The sequence below is a fragment of the Streptopelia decaocto genome, assembly GCF_964273445.1.
Source record: "Streptopelia decaocto genome assembly, chromosome: 5".
Classification (NCBI taxonomy): Eukaryota; Metazoa; Chordata; class Aves; order Columbiformes; family Columbidae; genus Streptopelia; species Streptopelia decaocto.
Genome location: NC_138659.1, coordinates 39,756,239 through 39,775,484, shown reverse-complemented (window position 1 = coordinate 39,775,484; position 19,246 = coordinate 39,756,239). Strand labels below are relative to the sequence as shown.

The following is a 19,246-nucleotide window of genomic DNA, read 5'->3' as shown; positions in this document are numbered from 1 at the left end:
ACTTTATTCTCTGTCTAAAACCACAAATGAACTTTATTTCTTATCAGTACTAAAATGTCCGAACAGTCAGTAGTCCCGAAGTTACATGTATAGAGATACACAAGTTTCACATAAAACTGGTATGTGATTCTTTTCTTCTTTGCAGTTTGTGAAGGCAAGGTATATTTGCCAGATCCAAACAGATCATCTGCTGAGAAGACAAGTGGTAATGCTGTCTGAGCCGCCAGGATCTGAGACTTCTTTGAAAAAGCATCTTTGCATTACAAAAACCTAATGCTACATCAGGCAGCTTTTCATTAGCAGAATGCTAATAAATTGATATCCTCAAGCAATTAATTACAAAGGCTCTGAGAGACAGGAAGTCTCACAGCAACACGTACATTGAATTTTCATAAAGATGTTTTGCCCCAGTATGAGCTCTAGTTTGGGGAAGATGGTGCCAAATGAACTGAGGAACTAAGTTTCTTTCCAAATGCTGCAAATTTGTTTCATTAGTTCTCAGCTGCAATAAGCACAGTTGACTTTGAAAACCAAGCCAAGCACCAGCCATGCTCACTCAGATGCTTTGTACTCAGTACTTTAACAAAAGGTTATTCACTTTAAAAGTTCACTACACCTCACTTGCACTGAAAGCCTGCCTCCGGACAGCACTGGAGGATTTCAAGATCTCATGGACTTTCCAATCTGTAAATCAAAAGGCTCAAGTACTAAAGGGAGACTCACAATAAAGTTAGACAGACCCTTGGTAGCACGCATCAGAGTACGAGAGGGGAATCACAGGACTAGAAATTCACCCTGCTGTGCTTCTCAAAAGGAAATACAATGTTATTTTGACAACAGTTATTAATCATTAACAAAGAAAGATGGGATCTCTACTCAAAACCTTCAAATCAAGCCTAAAGGCCATTTCTGGAAAATATGCTTGCATTGAATGTATTTTGAAAACCCAGCAAGACAACCTACAATAAAGCTTCATAGCCTTGGTTAATCAAGAGATCATCACTATCAGATCCTCTAAATGGATTACTTTTTATTGCCAACAGTGCTGAACACTGGCTCAAGATTTCACTGTGCTATATAGTGCACTGACAAGTAAGTAGACATTTCTAACGTAAAAAAAAAAAAAAAAAACAAACAGATTTTCATTTTTATCATCAGTTTCATCAGTAAAACAGAGCAGAATATACCAGCAAGCGCCAATTACACAGGATCTGCAGCTGCCTTGCATCTGCACTGCAGCAGTTCATTTGCCTAAGTGAACTCAAGAGTTTTGGTACTTAACTGGCAACAGATTTATTAGCCTGGAGTGCCACATGAGCAAAACCAATGCTGGAAGAAAGATAGGCAAAGACCAGCTAGGGAAACATTAGAAAGCAGTTGGACAGAGTGATCTGTGAACACAAATACGAGCAGCACCTGAGCATTCAAACCTGCAATTTACTGCAACCTCTGGTTTGTCAAAATTGTCAGTCAATGCACAACAACTGGTGAAATCATGAGCAGGACTGATGGTGAATAAACCGACTGCTATTCAGCACAAAAGATCACAAAATCAGTTTATGTTTTTGTTTTAGAGGGTTCTCTTTTGCACAAAATCCTAAGCTGGCTCCTGTCCCAACGCCCAGCAGCTACATCAGTGACAGAAAATGACTCGCTAGCACATCTAATGCCACCACATTAAACACATTCTGCAACACAGACATTAAAATCCTGGGATCTTGCACCTGCACTTTCCAGAATGTAACATTACTCATCCAATGCACTACATGCCTAATGGAAGCTAAGCAGCTGCTGTAATACTGAAGCTCATTAAAGAGATGTTTACAAAGGACAGAAATATCAATCTGCCAGAGTGGGACACCACTCAGAAAATAATCATCTCTGCCCTCTCTGCCCTGATCCATGATGGAAAAACGTATTACAAAATATGAACCCGGGATCAAACTTCACTGAATAGCAAGAACCATTAACTCAGTAGATATAAACTGTCAAACCCAGTAATTTTACTCCCCTCCATTCACCCCTTCATGTTCCAAACATCGAGCTAAATTATTTTTCTTTCCCTGGATGACAAAAATCATTTTAGCACTTCTTTTACTCCCTCTTGCCATCCCCTCATCCCAATTGCTTCCATTTCAAAGACAAAAGCTTGGATGCCAAAAGCTTCTCTAGTTTTTGCCTCCCCACCCCCCCACCCCCAATTAATAGTTTCTCTACCTTTGAAACTTGTTTTGTCTACACTCCAATACAGCCACACAATAATGTCCATGTTTCAAGGGTTCCTACTTTTTCTTCACATGTTTGCCAAATGTAGATGGTGCCCCTTTCTCAACTGCCTTATCCATTGACAGCCTACTATATAGACACACCATAAACAGAGGATACAAAAGCTGACATCGATCCAGTTCATTACGGCTTTTCCTTACAAAGGCAGATTCTCTCCCATCATAGCAGGATGAGGCAGAAGAATTTCATTGCTTCTCCAAGCAGTGAATTGAAGACAAGCACAATTTGTGTTCAGTTACAGAAACAGCTTTTGTTCTCATTCATGGTTCAGCACATCCACCTCCAGGGACCCAGATGCTCCATCAGAACCTATCCATACATCCAGTTCTTCTGATCACGCTCTTTGACAAAACCCCGTGACAACTACCATTACTACACCCATCATCACCCAGTGGGTCTACCTCATTTACCAACTTTGATACTTCAAATAATCTTTTTAGAGATTTGCGAGCAAATGGATTTCCTATCTGTATTTAAGCACAGAGAATAAAGAAACATTTAGGAAAAAGTCTAGAGAATGTCTATTTTAACATCTTCTGATGATACTTAAGGCTATCTTGATTTTTTCAGGTACACCCATTTTCACGACTCCTACATCTCAGTCTGAATCCCTGAATTATTGCAACCTACTCTTGTGAGTGGGAGTTGAAAACATGAAAAAGAATATATATATATATATATAAATAAAAAACCAACCAAACTTTTTACATTTTCAGCTTTGGTTCTTCAGAACAACATCAGTCCTGTAGGCTTAATCAAAAACAAAGAAGTCAGAAAAAGGCAAAGGAAAAGAAAAACAAGGGATGATAGAGTCACTGGCTTAACAGAACTCGAATTCTCTGCCAAGACACAAAAATCTTTCTGTTCCTGCCTATTTTCCCCAGACACCTCCACCTCCTCTTCCCCATTAAACTAAACCAATATGTTCACACAGCTGAGCGTTCCAATAACTTGCTCAATATAAAATACCCAGAGTACCTCCACATCTATCAAATTAGGATAATTATTCCCTCCCAATTCAAGAGGCATAAAACCTCAGAGGACTGCAAGTACATCGATGCTTTTGCCTGCCCTGGCAACTCTGTAAGGTTGTCGTCCTGTGGAAGAATTAAGAACTAAATCGTGAGGGCATTTAACGATAGCATGGTCCAGATTTCATCGTGTTTTACCACTTTCACAAGTTGGAGATGTTAAAACAAGAAGGTGTCACAAACCCTACTTAACACCTAAAATTTTGTTAGGCAAAACTGAATGAATACAAATCTGAACATATGGAGCATTTCTTCTGTCTTTCTTGATGCAACCCACAGAAGTGATTAGCTTGGCTTGTGACCAGTTTGGTATCTTGACAAATCAGTCAGTTCCTCACAGAAAAAGGATCTCAACTGTTACATGTTTAGGCAATCCAGGTTAATTTGTTTATTACTCAACTCCTGCCACTCCCAATTATTCAAACCTCTACAATAAAGTGAAAACCAAGGAGTCTTTGCCACATCTAAAACATAGAACACAACTCACATCACAACCGTTATACGAAAAAGCCTGCTGGCAACTCAAGTTGCCACCAACCCTTGTCATTGAATTGTCAGTGCCTGTGGGCCTACTAAATCATCAGAAAAACAATCAAATAAAGTGATTCCAAAGCCTTTAAGACTAGAAAGCTATTGTTAGCATTCAAAACTTTGTGACATTAGTATTCATTTAGACTTTCACTAGAAATACTAAAGGCACCTGTGTTCCACTTAAGTTTCATAGACCACAAATGGTCCGCACACAGTTCAAAAGTCGCTAGTGTAATCCATTTCAAAACTTGTTTCCCAGGTTCATACCACAGAAACAGAAGATGTGTGACGGAAATGAAAAATATATCCTCTGTGCTGGGGAAAAAAAAAAAAAATCCAGAATGTACTTAAAATAGAAGCTGAATCAGACTACTTAACAAACCCCATGGTTAGGGTCACAAAAACCACTTAAACTCACTCACTTGTGTGGTTTGCACCCTCAAGCACAACATGGCTAAGGCGGAGCTTTCAGTGTTCATCCCAATACTGCTTCTATCAACTCCTCCAAGATCCTTACCCTCACACCTATATTTAAGTCTTACCTAGCTTCTCACCTCACTTATTACACCATTTTTCTCCTGTGGACTCCACAGAACCCTGTTCCACACACATTCTTGCACAATGCTGCTACACAATAATTATCCTACTGCATTACAATGACAGTAGCTGTCTTTTCTACATCATTTTGCCTACTTTATCTATCAACATAACTTACTGAGGCTTGGTTTCACAGTCTTCAGACTCAGCTACAAAATGCCAACTCCTGCTTCTGATCCATGCTTAATCAGAACCTCTGTCGTTAGCTGCTTTAATTTTAAAAAAAGTTTCAGCCTGCCACCTTTGAGTTTTATCCTTGGCTATCCTTTGTGTTTAACAGACATAACCAAGAAACACTGGTAGAGCTACCTGGTTATATGCCTCAGAAACCTCTCCTACCTCTCCTCTGTCACAAGATTTCCCAAAGGTTCGGCTGCTGTACACAAACAACACATCATTACAACCTCATTTCAGCTCCTTGTCCTTCCGGGTTCCATAAACTCCAAGACACGGACAATTTTAGCTCTGTGTTTGCACAGCACCAACCACAAAGAGGTCTTGGTCAAAGAGTGTCCTACAAAGTAAACAAGAGTTGCATGGACACAGAAACGGTAATCTCAGCAGTTCCAGCACAGAGACTTGGCAGAAGTTTATCATACGATTCACAGTCCATTTACCCATCTCAGTCTTACCTTCAGACAAACAAAATCACATACACACAGGTCCATTTCTGAAGGTAATCACCCCAATCTTTCAGATCACGATCAACAAAAAAACACCATTAGTAAATCTTTGCTCTATTTATTACCTACAAAACCAAACAGTCAGACCTGTGCAACCATCTACTGCTAATAGAAGCAGCCGTGATGTCTTTTTTAAGATCAGTGATAAACAGTTTCAGTAGGTTTGAGCTCACAGTAAAAATGGAAGCTATTAGTTAGCTAACGATATCTTATTGCCTGAGAGGAGGGAGGTTTACTGCAAGTCTTCGAACTGTGAGGACAGGACAAGACTTTTATGAAAAGCCTGAAGTACTCTGACCATAGAAAGATGCAAGAGATGCTATCTAAGGAGAAATCAAAAAATAGTTCATCAGTGGAGTAGGTAGGCAACAGGAAACGCTAAACAGGACTAGGATACCATCAGATAGAGTGTTTTGCACAGAATGAGACGAATACTAAAGCTGTGTCAATTTTGACTCAGGCACCCAGAAAAAACACAGTCTGAACTTCACCTATTTATACTTAAACAACAGTAAGACACCATCTCCCTGCATAACGCTAACCATTGCCAATTTTATCACGCTGGCTACCTTGGCGGTTTGCTATTTTTAACACTAGAAGATATGAAAAAACATAGAACACAGCAAGGTTCATAGGGATGTTATTTTACAGCACTAATTTCAAAGCACCTCCACAATGCTTTTCAGCTGGAATGCCCATGATATTAACTGCTCCTGATAATTTATTTTTATACTTTACAACCTGTAGAAATTTTTTTGTTGTAACTTTTCCCCTGGTGTGCATTTCCCACAATGCATACATACTTTAAGTTGTAAACCACTGCGAGTTTGACCCAATGTCACAGGCTAATCACCCATTTGGCGTGACTCTGCTAGAACAGGAATTTATTTTCTTCCAGATTGTTACTAGATCTTTCATTAGAGCATTTCAGCACGTATTTTCCATTTTAAATAATGTTAATAGAGTGTTGGGAAACAATTACAAGGACTAAACAGAAGCAACCAATGGAGAAACAGAAAATACCTCAAAGCACAACTCTGACAGCACATATTGCTCCTAGTCCATGGCTACCGCTCGCCGTAACAGCCTTCACCACTATGACAAGTGCTGCACACCACAGAACCCACAACCCCAGCTCTCTCCTCCCAACCAAGAATACCAACAAAACACAGCAGAGGTAAAGTCCTGCATACTCCACAGCACCAATATTACAGCAGTAGCTTTCAAGTTCTGTAGCAAAGTGGATACATTATTTTCTTATTAAATACCTCTAGTTTTTATCACCGTAAATGCCAATACTAGTAGACAATATCTCATTACCACAGATTTTTTTTATTACTTTCTACTACTGTTTCTAGGTATATATTTTTTCAAGCATGTTCTCCAGTCAAGACTTCCCTATTAACTTTAAGCAACTGCCAAATTTCAGAAGATCCGGCATTTTCTGTCTACACGTGAATTTCTTATGAAAGGCTTGCAAACCCATACACCACTTTACTGCTGGTGAGCCAGCTGCTTGTCTCATTGGCACGCCTGCAGTTCCAAACCATGTGCTGCCAGTGCCCAGGTGACAGGCCCATAAAAGAAAGCTGTGGGACGTGAGCAAAGCCAACAGTGATGCGGTGAAGAAAGCACCTGGTATTAATTAAAAGTAGCTTTCAGTGACATGGCTCACATATTCAAATTAGACACCACTGTCTTCTAAGGTCTGAAGGAAAAAGAAAAAACAAAAAAAAAAATCAACCTCTCCACACTGAAAAAGGTTAAGTCTGTAGCTCCGCTGGTTCAGACACTAAGATCACACTGTAGAGAGAGTTTCAATAGCCTGAGGGTGGATAAAGCTGCAGTCAGAGTTTGCACTTTACTAGACATCTGATAAACTAATCCCCATCAAGGCTACCTGCCTGTTTGAGCTCTCCCAACTAACAGAACTCAGCAGCAGCCTTAGTTAAAAATCAGCTGAAGGGGCAGCCAACCAAGCAGCACAAATTCAGAGACAACGTGACTGCATTAGCACAGACACTCTTCTGTGATCCACAGGTAGTCCAAACCTACCACAGTATCAGGCCAATCTCCCTCCCTCCATCACAATATGTATCAGGGAAGCAGTTCATAAGACCTAACATTTCAACTCCCAGAACTATGCTGCTGTGTTATTCTCCATGATACTTAGACTGCCAGCCTGTAATTATCTACCTTGATATAAAGTAAGGTTTGAGTTTGGGCGCTCTGTCCTGAACACGCTGCCCCACGGAAGAGCAGTGTATGCCTGCTACGCCACAAAGGAGCGTCCCTTAGTGAAAATCTGACAACTAACAAGTAGATGTGGGTCAGTCCTGGGAAGAGAAGGAAACAAAGCAACTAAAGAGAGTCGCAAAAAAGCCCAGTTCTACAACTGCCCTGAGAGATGCCAAACTGACAGCCTTAGGAACAAAAACTGCACGTGGCCCAAGTTACATATCATTAATGAAACAGCAATACCAGCTTCATCTCTGCTCTCTGACTTCAAATAACCAATGCTTTCTGAGGTTTTGTTTCTCTGAGTTTAAGGGACCGTTGGCTTTGAGTAAAACTGTGAATACAGGTATTGAACTTCAACATTTAGGGTTGTGGGTTTTTTTTTTTTACAAATTAGTATTTCCTTGTGTTAGAGAATGGACCCACTACTTCAGAAGCCTCACAGGAAGGGATGCTGGCTTCTGGGCAGACAGCCTTCCTTTCGTCAATTTACATCAAACTACGTATGGGTTTCTACATCTAAACCATCATGGTCCTCTCTTCTTTCCTTGCCTCTGCTGATTGACTTATACACTCTAGTTCCTGTATGCGCCTGCCCAGTCTTTCCATAAGAAGCACTGATCAAAGAGAGCTCAAGAACTGATCAAGAGGTTTCCCAAAAACAAAAAAAATTTAAAAGTTCTTTTCCATTCTTTCCCCCATCCAAATACTGGCCAACTCATTCCTAGGATGCCTATAGGCCATCCTCCACGTCCTAACATTGTCCTCTTCTCAACTGAAGATACATTTCTTAAAACACAGGCATGCCAAACTCAGGACCAAAACCACACTTCTGTAAGAAATGGAGGAAAAACACAGACACAGAACTAATTGCTCGTTTCAACTCAAGCACTAAGCTCCTTGAAATATACCAGCAAACACTGCTGAACTCACAAGCTCCAGGTACCTAGAAACCAGCAGACTACCACAACATAAAACACATCTCAGAAAAAAAAACATTAAAAGGTATTGAAGGCTGTCCTTTCACCTCAGCCAATGAAGCCAAGAACCCTCTGGAGATACACACTTCATTCATTTGATGATACCAACTGAAGAGCCCTGTGAAGTTTTGCCATTTATTAGCTGTTTACTGCTCATTAATTTAGCAGAACAGTAACACGTGGGCAAACTTAGGACTTAACTTGTATTCTGTTTATCACATTTGACACTACACAGTGAGCAGTGATCAACTGCCATGTTATTGAAATGTGAGCCATGCTCGAATGCTATCTCAAAGCTAAAATATTTTTTAAATATTCAAAATTAGATAACAGAAAATCTATTAAATGTCAAAAAAATTTGACAGAGAAAAAAAAAATACAGCAAAGCATACACACATTATCTCACTTTGCCTGGACAAGACACTACTACAGAACTCAAAAAAGAAAAAGTAGTGTCAGCAAGCCATTTTTCCAAGAGTCAACAGAAAGCCAAGTCTTTCCATTCTAAAATAGAAAAATCTTTACAATGCTTTATAGAAGTACTGCATTCAGTTTCAAACTAAACCATCTGAGGGAATTAGAAAGCTAGTCAATGGATAATTTATCAAACAAGATTTTTTTGTTTTATATTTTACATAGTCTTAGGCCTGACTCCCACTAAATTGAAATTTTGTAAAAAACCTCAGGTAAAGGAACATATTAATCTAGACTACAAATTTCCAGAGGAAAAATATGATACAAGTAACAAAGCACTTGAAATATTTTCTATTTATACAAAGACAGATCTCTTTTAAAAGATCAGGCAAAATGAGATAAATACCGCATTATACAGAAAAGCTACCCACCAAATTAAGAAATGGTAATGATACTGTCTAAAAATATTCACATGTCATGTTCTGACCTATATACAAGTGTTAAAATATGACAGTATACAGAAGGATCAGGTATATTTAGGACAGTCTACCTGGATTAATAGTTACCAAGCTAGAAGTATTTCATTACCATCCCATAACTTCACTGCTTAACAGTTATTAAACAGATCACCACTGAGGTTTGACCAACACCTAGGTATACTAAATAGAAATGGATTTGCACTAGACAATTACATTACCATAACTGAAAAAAATCAATATATTCCAGTGAAGCAATAATTTTTTACAATTTAAAAATAATTTAAAATGTTACTTTATTTCCTGAAAAAAATTAAACTCAACATGACAGTGTTAAATTAAATCTATTCAAAACGACCTGCAAAAAGGAAATAACATGAAGATAGGCATCTTGGTATAGATAGCCATTTAAGATATGTAAACAAACTGCACACTCTTCGGAAAAATCTGGTTCAAACAGACATTTACCTTGACAGGGTTGGTAGGGACTGACAGACAGAAGAGATAACTCCAAGTCTCTCGGATTAAGAAACAGTAAAGGAAAACTGCAAGATTTATATGCTTCAAGAGAAGAGTATACAGTAGTATAGCAGAGCTAACATAACAAGTGGGATGCAAATGGCAAACAAGGGGTGACTGTTGCCTTATACCTCTCAGCATCTGAAACAACAGCAAGCAATCCTCGGTACAACGCGCAGTTACAGCCTGACCCCTCTTTGTCACAGCCTGTTGAAAAGTTGAAAGGGATTCAAAACAGCTTCCTACAAATTCATTTAGGAAAAAATCAGCAAGGGCTACAAAACCCAAAGACCTCTGTTGGATGAAGTCCCTGAGCTCCAAATAACCATAAGGAAACACTGAGGAAGTACAACCATGTGCCATAATTTTAGAGATAGGACAGCTAAGTGTCACAACAACAGCTCTTAAAACCACAGTACCTCATTCACATTCGGTCTTTGACTTGATCAGCTTCTCTATTTTTGACAAAAATGTTGGCACTAGGCCACTGTTAGCTCCTCATTCTTTGAAGATCATCATGGGTCTACAGCCCAAGAGTCATTAACCTCCCCTAGAAATACCATGCCTTGCCTGCACCTGTTCGCTCCTGCCCTTGATGATGCCCAAGGCTGCGAAACTGAAGTCTTGGAGTTTTGTTTCAGGAAGAACTAGGATGCACGAAAAAATACAGATAAATGACAGACTCCAGTCTAACAGTTCACTACTAATTTCCTGTCACTCCTTCTCCAAGATTTTCCATGCTAACTGAACAGTTTAAATCATGGATTTCCTACGATGACCCCAACAAGTTTGTTTGATACTGGTTTTTGGGTTGTTTTGTTTCTTTTTGAAAGGCAGTCAAATTTACATTCTGTTTTTCATGAAAGGAAAGAAGCCAAGAAGAACAACAAATACAGAAATAAGCTGGAAGACTCTTTCAAAATGAACCATCTTTGCCAACACTCCTCCAAAACACAGCTTTCCAGTACCTCCTCACCAGACATGCAAGACTAAAGAGATTTGACTTGGGCCACCTGGCAATGACTCAGCAAGTGCTCTCTCTCTTTCACAGAGCAATCATACTCTAGATTTGGAACCATCGTTTTAGGAAAGAGTCCTGTTCTCTTAGCAAAAATGTAAAAACTTGATGACTCAATCTAACTACCAAGTCAGCAGCATCTACTTTAGTTGTCATACACAGCAGTACATGACTTGCAGTGAAGCCTAACTGCAATCATTTCAACATCTACATTAATTACAGTGCTGATCAGAACACTTGAAAAATTTATCATACTTACGCAGAAATATTATATGCAATGTTTTACTGAGGAGTCAGAGGTGTATGCATTTTAACATATAGATGCTTAGCTTTTCCTCAAAGCTTTTGATTTCACATCTACTCTTCTAAAACTTGTCTTTGCAAGTAAGTATAGCATCAACAGATATCAAATGGTCATATTATGGGTTATGTTAAACATATATTTCCTTATTCAAGTGAAGGAATAAGTTTTTCACACTGAGTGAATAAATATCACTAATTCAACTGCAGTACAAAACCCTCACATTACAGCTGAGCAGGTTAGGACACATTTACTGGTTACAGTGACAGAACCTCTCACAAAGATATTTAAACTAGTTTTCAACTTCTTCATGGTCCAGAGACATTTCTCCTGGAAATGGTGCCAGCTTAAGCTGCTGCTACCCTCCAATCGATCCCATACCAACTTCTCAGCCTCAGTACAACTGTTTGAAGTGCCATATGGTGAATGGATCAGGAAACTGCTCAGGGTTAAAAAAAATAAGCCAGCACTGCCACCAAGAGAAATGTCTGCAGAACCACAGTCTCCAAAACGTCTAAAAATGTTCCCATGGGAGGGTAAAGCTAAAAGCCTTAATGCTCACCCTGCATCTTTCGTGCCCTTGAGGCTCTGAACAGAGCACATGAATTGGCTCAAACCCCATTTCTGTCTGTACACAGAGGCCACTTCCTCATAAGCAGATTAAGCTGCCCCATCCCACTTATTTATGAGAAGCATTAACAGCTGTTTAAAGTAAAAGTAAAATATTTTAAGAAATCAATGAAAATATTTTTAAGAAAATGACTAGAAAGCAAAACACAGCAAAATCCCCAAGGTTCTTCTGTTCCCCTGCTCTCATTCCAACTTATAACATGAAAGTTAGTGGTACACGGACATAACATCAACTAACAACAGGAACTTTCCAGATAAGTCAATATTTTGAAGCAACATCACATTAGTTTAGCTTGGAATTATCCACCAGCTTCAAAGCACAACCAGCTTGTTGCCAACCTCAGGTAAACTCCTCAGATGATCAATACTTACTTTCTTCCAGCAAAAGCAGACAGCAGTTCACCAAGTCCTACTGAAACGGAAGGTCAAGCCTGACCCCAGCAGAAATTCAAGATCACTGATGGAACTAAGCGTCTCTACGATTCACTGGTAGTATGATCAGAAGAAGACTGAGCTTATTTTTGGCCAGATTTTGAAGTATCACTTTTTTAACTTCACTCAGTTTAACATTAAAGAACAGTTCTGCTGCTCTCAAGCAAGTTTTGAGATCTTGGCACATGCACAGAAATAACGGCTTCCTATAAAATGACTACTCATTCTTTATAACTCTTTAAGATGGCTATGCCCCGTGTTTTTGAGATACCTCCAAAGATTCACACAAAGTCCTGGAACAAGAAAAATCTGATGTAATGCAAATGTGGAATAATACATTATTTGTATGCATGCCATTTAAAGGCAAAAGTGATTTTTTTTTTTTTAATTAAGAAAATACCCAATATATCTTTCTTAAAGACTCCTGAAAGATTTAAGTATAGGATCAAGCCTTCTTTTTCCTTATTTCACTGGTGCATACTTTGTTTACTATGCAAATCACATACATTAATAAACTGATTAAGCTTGGGACACCTAAACTTTGTTTGCAATCTTGACATTCAAATAAACCTTCCTCAAAACCCATCAGTCTAAGTATATTCACTTGTTGATCTATATCATATCCAGGTTTCTACTAGTACAAAAGCAAAGAGGAGGGAAGGACACAGTATAAAGCATTGAATCCTTGCAGCCAGTTTCACAGGAACACTCTGGTGTTTGGTCTTTTTGTCATATTACTATGAAAGAAATACTCCTTCCTGAACACTAACTGAACTAACTCTGAAAGACACATGAGGTGACGTTCGCAGGCACAGGATGACAAGCTCAATCTTATTAGAAACACAGAAAGGAAATAGGAAGTTTTCTTTACTGCTGAGCCAAGAAAAGATTGCCCAGCTGATATGCACCAAGACTCTTGGCTGCAATACTGATACAGAACAGTAGAAACAACTGAAAATGGTCTAAATCGCTGCTGCATTTTGAGTTTCTCCCACTCCTTTCAAACTAACTTCAAAACACATACAAAACGCATCCTACAACAACACCCCTTGTCTGGATCCAGAGGTAGCAGCGACATGAGAAACTGGCACATTTTTAGCATCACCTCCCATAGCTGGAGTAAATAACGTGACAGGCTCCCCACCAAACTTGCTCTTCATCTTTAACCCAGATGCTGGTACAGAAATACATAGTGTTTTTAAATTACATTAACCACCAACAAGCTGTGCACAACTAGTTTAAAGCATATTTCTGCATCTTCCATCTTATTTCCCAGTTAACAAGTAAAAGCTGCAGAGCATGTACTTCAAAAATAAGCAATGAAATAATCTATTTCCTTTTTAAACAGATTAGCTCAAATGCATTCAAAAATTAATGCATTCAGCTTCTCCTTAAATAATAGCTTAGAGAAAGGAAAACAGAGGACAATGCTAAACATGGCACTAAAAATCAATATATGGCAGAAAACAAATGTAACCTACAGAAGTGTAATTCTGTGCCTGTGTGACAAAGCCACACCACATTCAGAAAGCTTGAGACTGCAGAAGCAGGAAGACCAAAACAATTACAGTCATAAAAAGACTGGGTAAGAGCAGCTCCACACACAGCAAAGGCAAATTTAACTTCATCTTTAGTAAGAAACTCTCAGCATATGGAGTACTTCTCAAAAATATCTTCCTTTGTTCTTAAATTATCAGCAATTATTTCAAATTATTTTCATGTTATCTCTAGTACAGTACCGATAAGTTTCCATTACATTCTGTGAACTTCCATTTTACTGCTGAGAGTAAATTCCGTTAAAACAGACACACTGCTGCTGTTCTCTTCAAATGGTTTTACCAGACATAGTGAATTTTTAACAATTCCCTGTTTGCGAATTACCAAAGATGAGATACTAAAAAAAAAATACAACTTACCAAAATTATTAGTTATTCCCCCAATATCTTACTAATTTTACTGTAAATAAAAACCAAACAACTGTGTCAAACCATCACTAATATTTAGGTTTATATGATGGATATCTAACTTGGTGACTTATTGACACAATATATTTCCCTGTGCACAGCTACTAAATGGTACGTCTGCCTACCGTGAGACATTAACTACTATCAGAGTACTCAGTTCTTGATTCCAGTCCATGGACATCATGGCAGCAAAATTCACACATCAATAAATATACAATTACAAATCACTGCAACTTACAACTATACTCTTTATTAAGGGTTACACATTATGTGTTTCAAAGCTTACTTCCATTTTCTCTTTCACATGGAGAAAATATACAGCTGAATACATGACTATATTCAATATACAACTGCAGGACCATGGAAATTCACAGAAGTCTGAAGCACTTCCAGGAAGCAAAATAATTGTAATTTTTTTTTTTCATTTACTCCCCTAAATAATCACTTTTTAAGCACAATATAGCAAAACATCTCTGCCACCACCATGCCAAATCTTAGCCCAGAAAGTAATTCTTATGGTACAGGAAAGACCAGGGAGATCATACGGTGTTGACTCCACTTCTTTTCTCCTGGCCATTTCTTTATTCGCCCAGAGTTATCAGTGCAATCAGAGCAGCACGCAGACTCTTCCAGGCAGTTAGCAGGGAGGAGAAATAGTTCCCAGCTTCCTCTAAGAGCACCCGCTGCTACTTGAATGGAAAAATAGTTACGGATTCTCTTAAGGACTAGCAAAACACACATACACACAAATATGTATATGAAAATCTTTTTGTTTGTATTTTTGTTTTTAAATAAATGCTTTTCACACAAAAGTAATGTTCAAGAATGAAAGATCACGACATCTAACTGTCAGGTTGTGACTCAGACAATGAAATCATCAAGAAAACTCCTGGACTAAATTGTATACATTGTACCTGTACAGTAGATGTTTTTAAACGTGTAAACATTACAGGCTTATTAAGAAAGAGGCATGGGTTCCAAATCCTGGCAAGAAGGATCTGTATGCAATGGCAAGAGCATTCATCTTCCAGAAGACCAACAGTACTCACAACCAGCGCCAGTTATTCTCACCACATTCCCCAGTAGCAGTAAATTAACAGGAAAGCTGAGTAGGGCAAAATTTTCATAAAACAGTGGGGGAAAGACACTTTGATACTGTTCTTTGGAAAAAAAAAAAAAAGTAAATAAATCCATGTCAAGAAAAAACAGACTATGTATCAGCTATGCTGCAATTACAAGAAACATCAGGAAAGAGTAATTTAACATACTTCCACAGAGTAGGAGAGACCTATCAGGAAGAAAATACCGGGTAACAGTTTTTCGTTTTCTTACCAAGACAATAATTTCAATTACGAAAATATTCATTAACTTAGTTATGAAAATAAAATCATGAGGCAAACTCAGCAGCATATGAAATCTGGAGTCTTCATTTGCTCGCTCACCAGTGGAGAGAAGCTAGTCCAGCCTTCAGGTCTGGAGTTCCTGATTTAATGAGTAGTTCTGTTTACAGCAGAACTAATGAAGCTTGGTTTCCTGCAGATTTGCTCCTACAAGCCCTGTGGCCACTTAACATTAATTATGTCAGTTGCCTCTAAGCTTGTCCATGTCTCCCTAAGATCCTTCACCTCATAAAACTCTCCATTTGTCCCCACATTTAAATACTGAGGCTTACTCTCCTGCTTTTGTTAACACTCAACTCTGTCATGCCCTCAAACCCACCTTCACATCCCATCAGCTCCATGCCCCCTCACCTGCCCATCTCTGAATGGTGCTGACCAAGAGGCAGGATATGCTGTAGCTCTGCACATGCTGGTCGGCCAGCTGGAGACCACCTCTTTGCTTCCAGGAGGACCACACAAAACGTGCTGTGACCTCCTTGTCTTTATGGTTTTTGAGAGGAGGGCCCTCACAGACTGAGAGAAGGTAATCTTTCTCAGACCTCTCCCTATTCTTAAATCCATTGAAAATGACTTGGGGGTTTACACTTAAAAAGGAAGACAAGACACAAAGGCAATGTAAATGATACTTCCTTCTGAAGTCAGGATTCAAAGGTAACTCAGTTCTGGCCATCTGCAAAGCATCTGGAAAATGCCCACTGCTGTCCTCCTCCTTTCCTGCAGCTGAGGAAATCGTCTATATTTCTGCAACCTCCACCCCACTCAGAGGGAGCAGGAACGCACAAAATTGACAAAAAGTCAATCTCAACATTTTCATGCTGCACCCTGTGGGCAGCAATGAAACTGTCAACAAGAATTACCATTTCACTCCACTGACAGGTAGCAGAAGGGTCTGGAGCTATTCATAGGGAGGGCCACCTTAAAACAAAAGGCATGGAAGAATAAGCGCAGCATTCACTCCATCTAGGATAGTACACGTGGAACCAGGGCTGACAGAAAAATACCCTTGTCCATCACTGGGGGCAGCAGGGCAAGAGGATACTCATGTCAGTAAATATCAACTAGTGAGAGTTTAATGTTAATCACAAATGCAAAAGAAGAGCTTAAGCCACAGAAACTACCTGTTGCTAAGAGAAACCTTATCATTTCTTCCTCTACCTGTCCCCTTTACGATTTGTTTGTGCCTTTGGGACAGAGAACAGGTAACGCAAAAATCAAATACTGCACTTAGAGGGGGCAACAATGATCCAGTAGTTAAGTACTAGTCTGGGACTTGTTAGACCTAGATAGCATTTCCAAAACCTTCCAGCACTCCTAGGTGGCTAGGAGTATATCTACATAGCATAATGCAGTGCTAGTCAGAATACCAGAAGGAACATGGCACCCAGTGCCAGCTGGAGCATCCATCCTGCTTCTCAGGTGGTCTGGATCTACCCAAATGGCACTCCACTACACACATGAGCATGCCCTTAGTCATCCTGCCTCAGAAACCAGACATAACATGACAGTTCTCCCTTAAATTACCAAGAATTGTAATCAAAGAGTATCCAAAGAGCAAAACACTCAGATACCAAAGTTGGGAAGAGGAGCAAGTACTCTGAATAGGCAACATTCATTACCTATTTAACATAACAGATACAACCCCTGAAACGCCTTGGTTTAGCACCATTTATGTCACTTCTGCTCCTGGAGTTTACAAATTATGGCTCTGACTTGTAAACGTTAGTAAATAGCTCCTTAAACGTTACTCAATGTTTCCATAATTGTATATAGCTTCTAGAGAATACTATCCTGCAAGAATAACATCCAAAATAGATTCTAAAAATAAAGCATTCTAGACGATTCTCACATATAACCAAAGGTTGAAAACACAGGCCGTTTCATAAAGAAGGGCATGAACAGCATGCTACTTGAATTATAGCTGGAGAGTGGAAAACAAACAACCCACAATATAGTGAAGTAGCATTTCGAGTGTCACATTCTGTTTCTAAAACAAAGCTTAAAGCAAGAATTCTTAATTTCATGAATCACACTTCTTGCACCAAGCAATCAATAATCCCTAAAACCAGGGAATTGTTTGCTTGATGAGTTTGTGAAAAGGGCAACGTTCCCCCCGCACCGTGCGCGGCTGTGCAAGCCTCCCCCTCACCACAGCAACACGGGCTGCCCAGCACAGCTCGGTGATTCCTTTTTTCAGCCTACGTAATGCCCATTTACATAGTCGTGATATTTTTAAGTGCGCCTTCAGAAGCACCAAGTAACATAAAAACATCGAAGGAGACAACCACAGCAGTAACGTAATACTCGTCAGACCACAGAATCCACAAAATAAAACAACGACCGAGTCCACGGAGCACAATAAAACTCCATTTTACAGATTATGCATTCAGAACACCAACCCAAGGAAATCCTGGCCGTGTTTCCCCCCCAGCGAGAGTGTGTCTGAGCACAACAGAACATATCCCAGCTCCTTCGCTAACCTCTACGCACATTCCTACACCCCTTAGGAAAACAGTGCCAGCGGACATAAAAGGAAGGGAAACAATGACATTCTTTCAATAACAACGCTCACTACCGCATCCACAGCGTTAGACCCAGCCGGTCAGCGCTACACGACGACAGTTTCTGCGTTCCCCTGGAACAGAGACGTTCCCCCCTGCCCGGGCTGCGCTGCTCCAGGCGCACACCGAGGCTCCCCCGCCGCCCCGGCCGGGCGCTCGCCCTCTCCCACCGCCGCTGCAGCCGGAGGCGGCGGCACGGCCGGGAGCCGCATCGGCGCCCCGGGCACAGAGGGGCCGCCGTCCCCCCACCCCGCGGAGAAACGCGGCTCGGCCGGGCCCCGACCCCCGGCGGTGCGGGCTCCACGTCAGCCGGCCCGCCCGGGGCGCTCACACGCGCTCCCCCAGCCCCGCCGCCCCCAGGCCAGGGGCTGTGTCACGCCGGGCCCCCGGGCCAACCCCCGCCGCAGGCCCCGCGCCGCCGTCTCGGCCCCGCCGCAGCCCCCTCCGGCCCGGCCCGGGACGCGGCTCTTACCGCCAGGTCGGGGCTGCGGGAGTCCCGCTGCGACACGGCGCGGATGACCCCGGCCCGCCAGCGCCCGCTCTCCGGCGGCTCCTCGCCGCCGACACACAGGAACCGCTTCCCCACCAGCTCCGGCCGCGTCTCCACCGCCATGGCCGCCGCCGCCGCCGCGCAGGCACCGCACCAGCCGCCGAACCTGCTCGCTCTACGGGCCGCCCATGGCGGTGCGCGGAGCGGGGGCGGGCGCGGGGCTGTGGGGCCGAGCGGCGGGTCGGGGGGTGTGTGGGCGCCGCGGGGCCGCTCCGCCGCCAGCCGCCCGACACAAACACCGCGGGGCGGGGAGGGCCGGGGGCGCGCGCTCCCTCCCTCCCTCGCGCGCTCGCTCACCGCCGCGCTGCGGCCCCGACCACTCCGCCCACGCAGCCCACTGCCATGGCGACCGGCGCCGCGCGACGTCTCCCTCCGCCAGGCAGCGCGCGCGCGGGGAGGGGGTGAGCGGTCACCGCCGCGCGGCGACAAGTCCGGCCGGGGCCGCACCGTGATTCGCACCGGGAGCCGCGGGGCGGGCCGGGGCCTCGCGCGCGCGGGCTCCGCAGCACGAGCGTCCCGCCGGGGCCGCCGCCCCCCGCCCAGCCCTCACCTGCCGCCGAAGCACCCCCGGTGCGGGCGGCTCCGCCATCCGCGGGGGAAGCGGCTCCTGGGTGACCGGGCACCGACAGTCTCTCTCA

The 19,246-nt window shown here is 41.8% G+C and overlaps 1 protein-coding gene across 3 annotated transcripts in view; it reads right to left on the bottom strand.

Moving 5' to 3' along the window:
* The window catches only part of JMJD1C (jumonji domain containing 1C), a 161,857-nt gene extending 143,009 nt beyond the window's left edge, over window positions 1-18,848 (bottom strand). For 2 of the 3 annotated variants that reach the window (XM_082052367.1, XM_082052369.1), the window contains exon 1: window positions 18,531-18,847. In XM_082052367.1, the coding sequence (XP_081908493.1) occupies window positions 18,531-18,671 (141 nt within the window). In that variant the 5' untranslated portion in view covers window positions 18,672-18,847. Of the gene's footprint in view, window positions 1-18,530 lie in introns of all 3 variants that reach the window. The other variant, XM_082052366.1, reaches the window with a different exon arrangement.
* Between the last annotated feature and the right edge of the window lie 398 nt (window positions 18,849-19,246).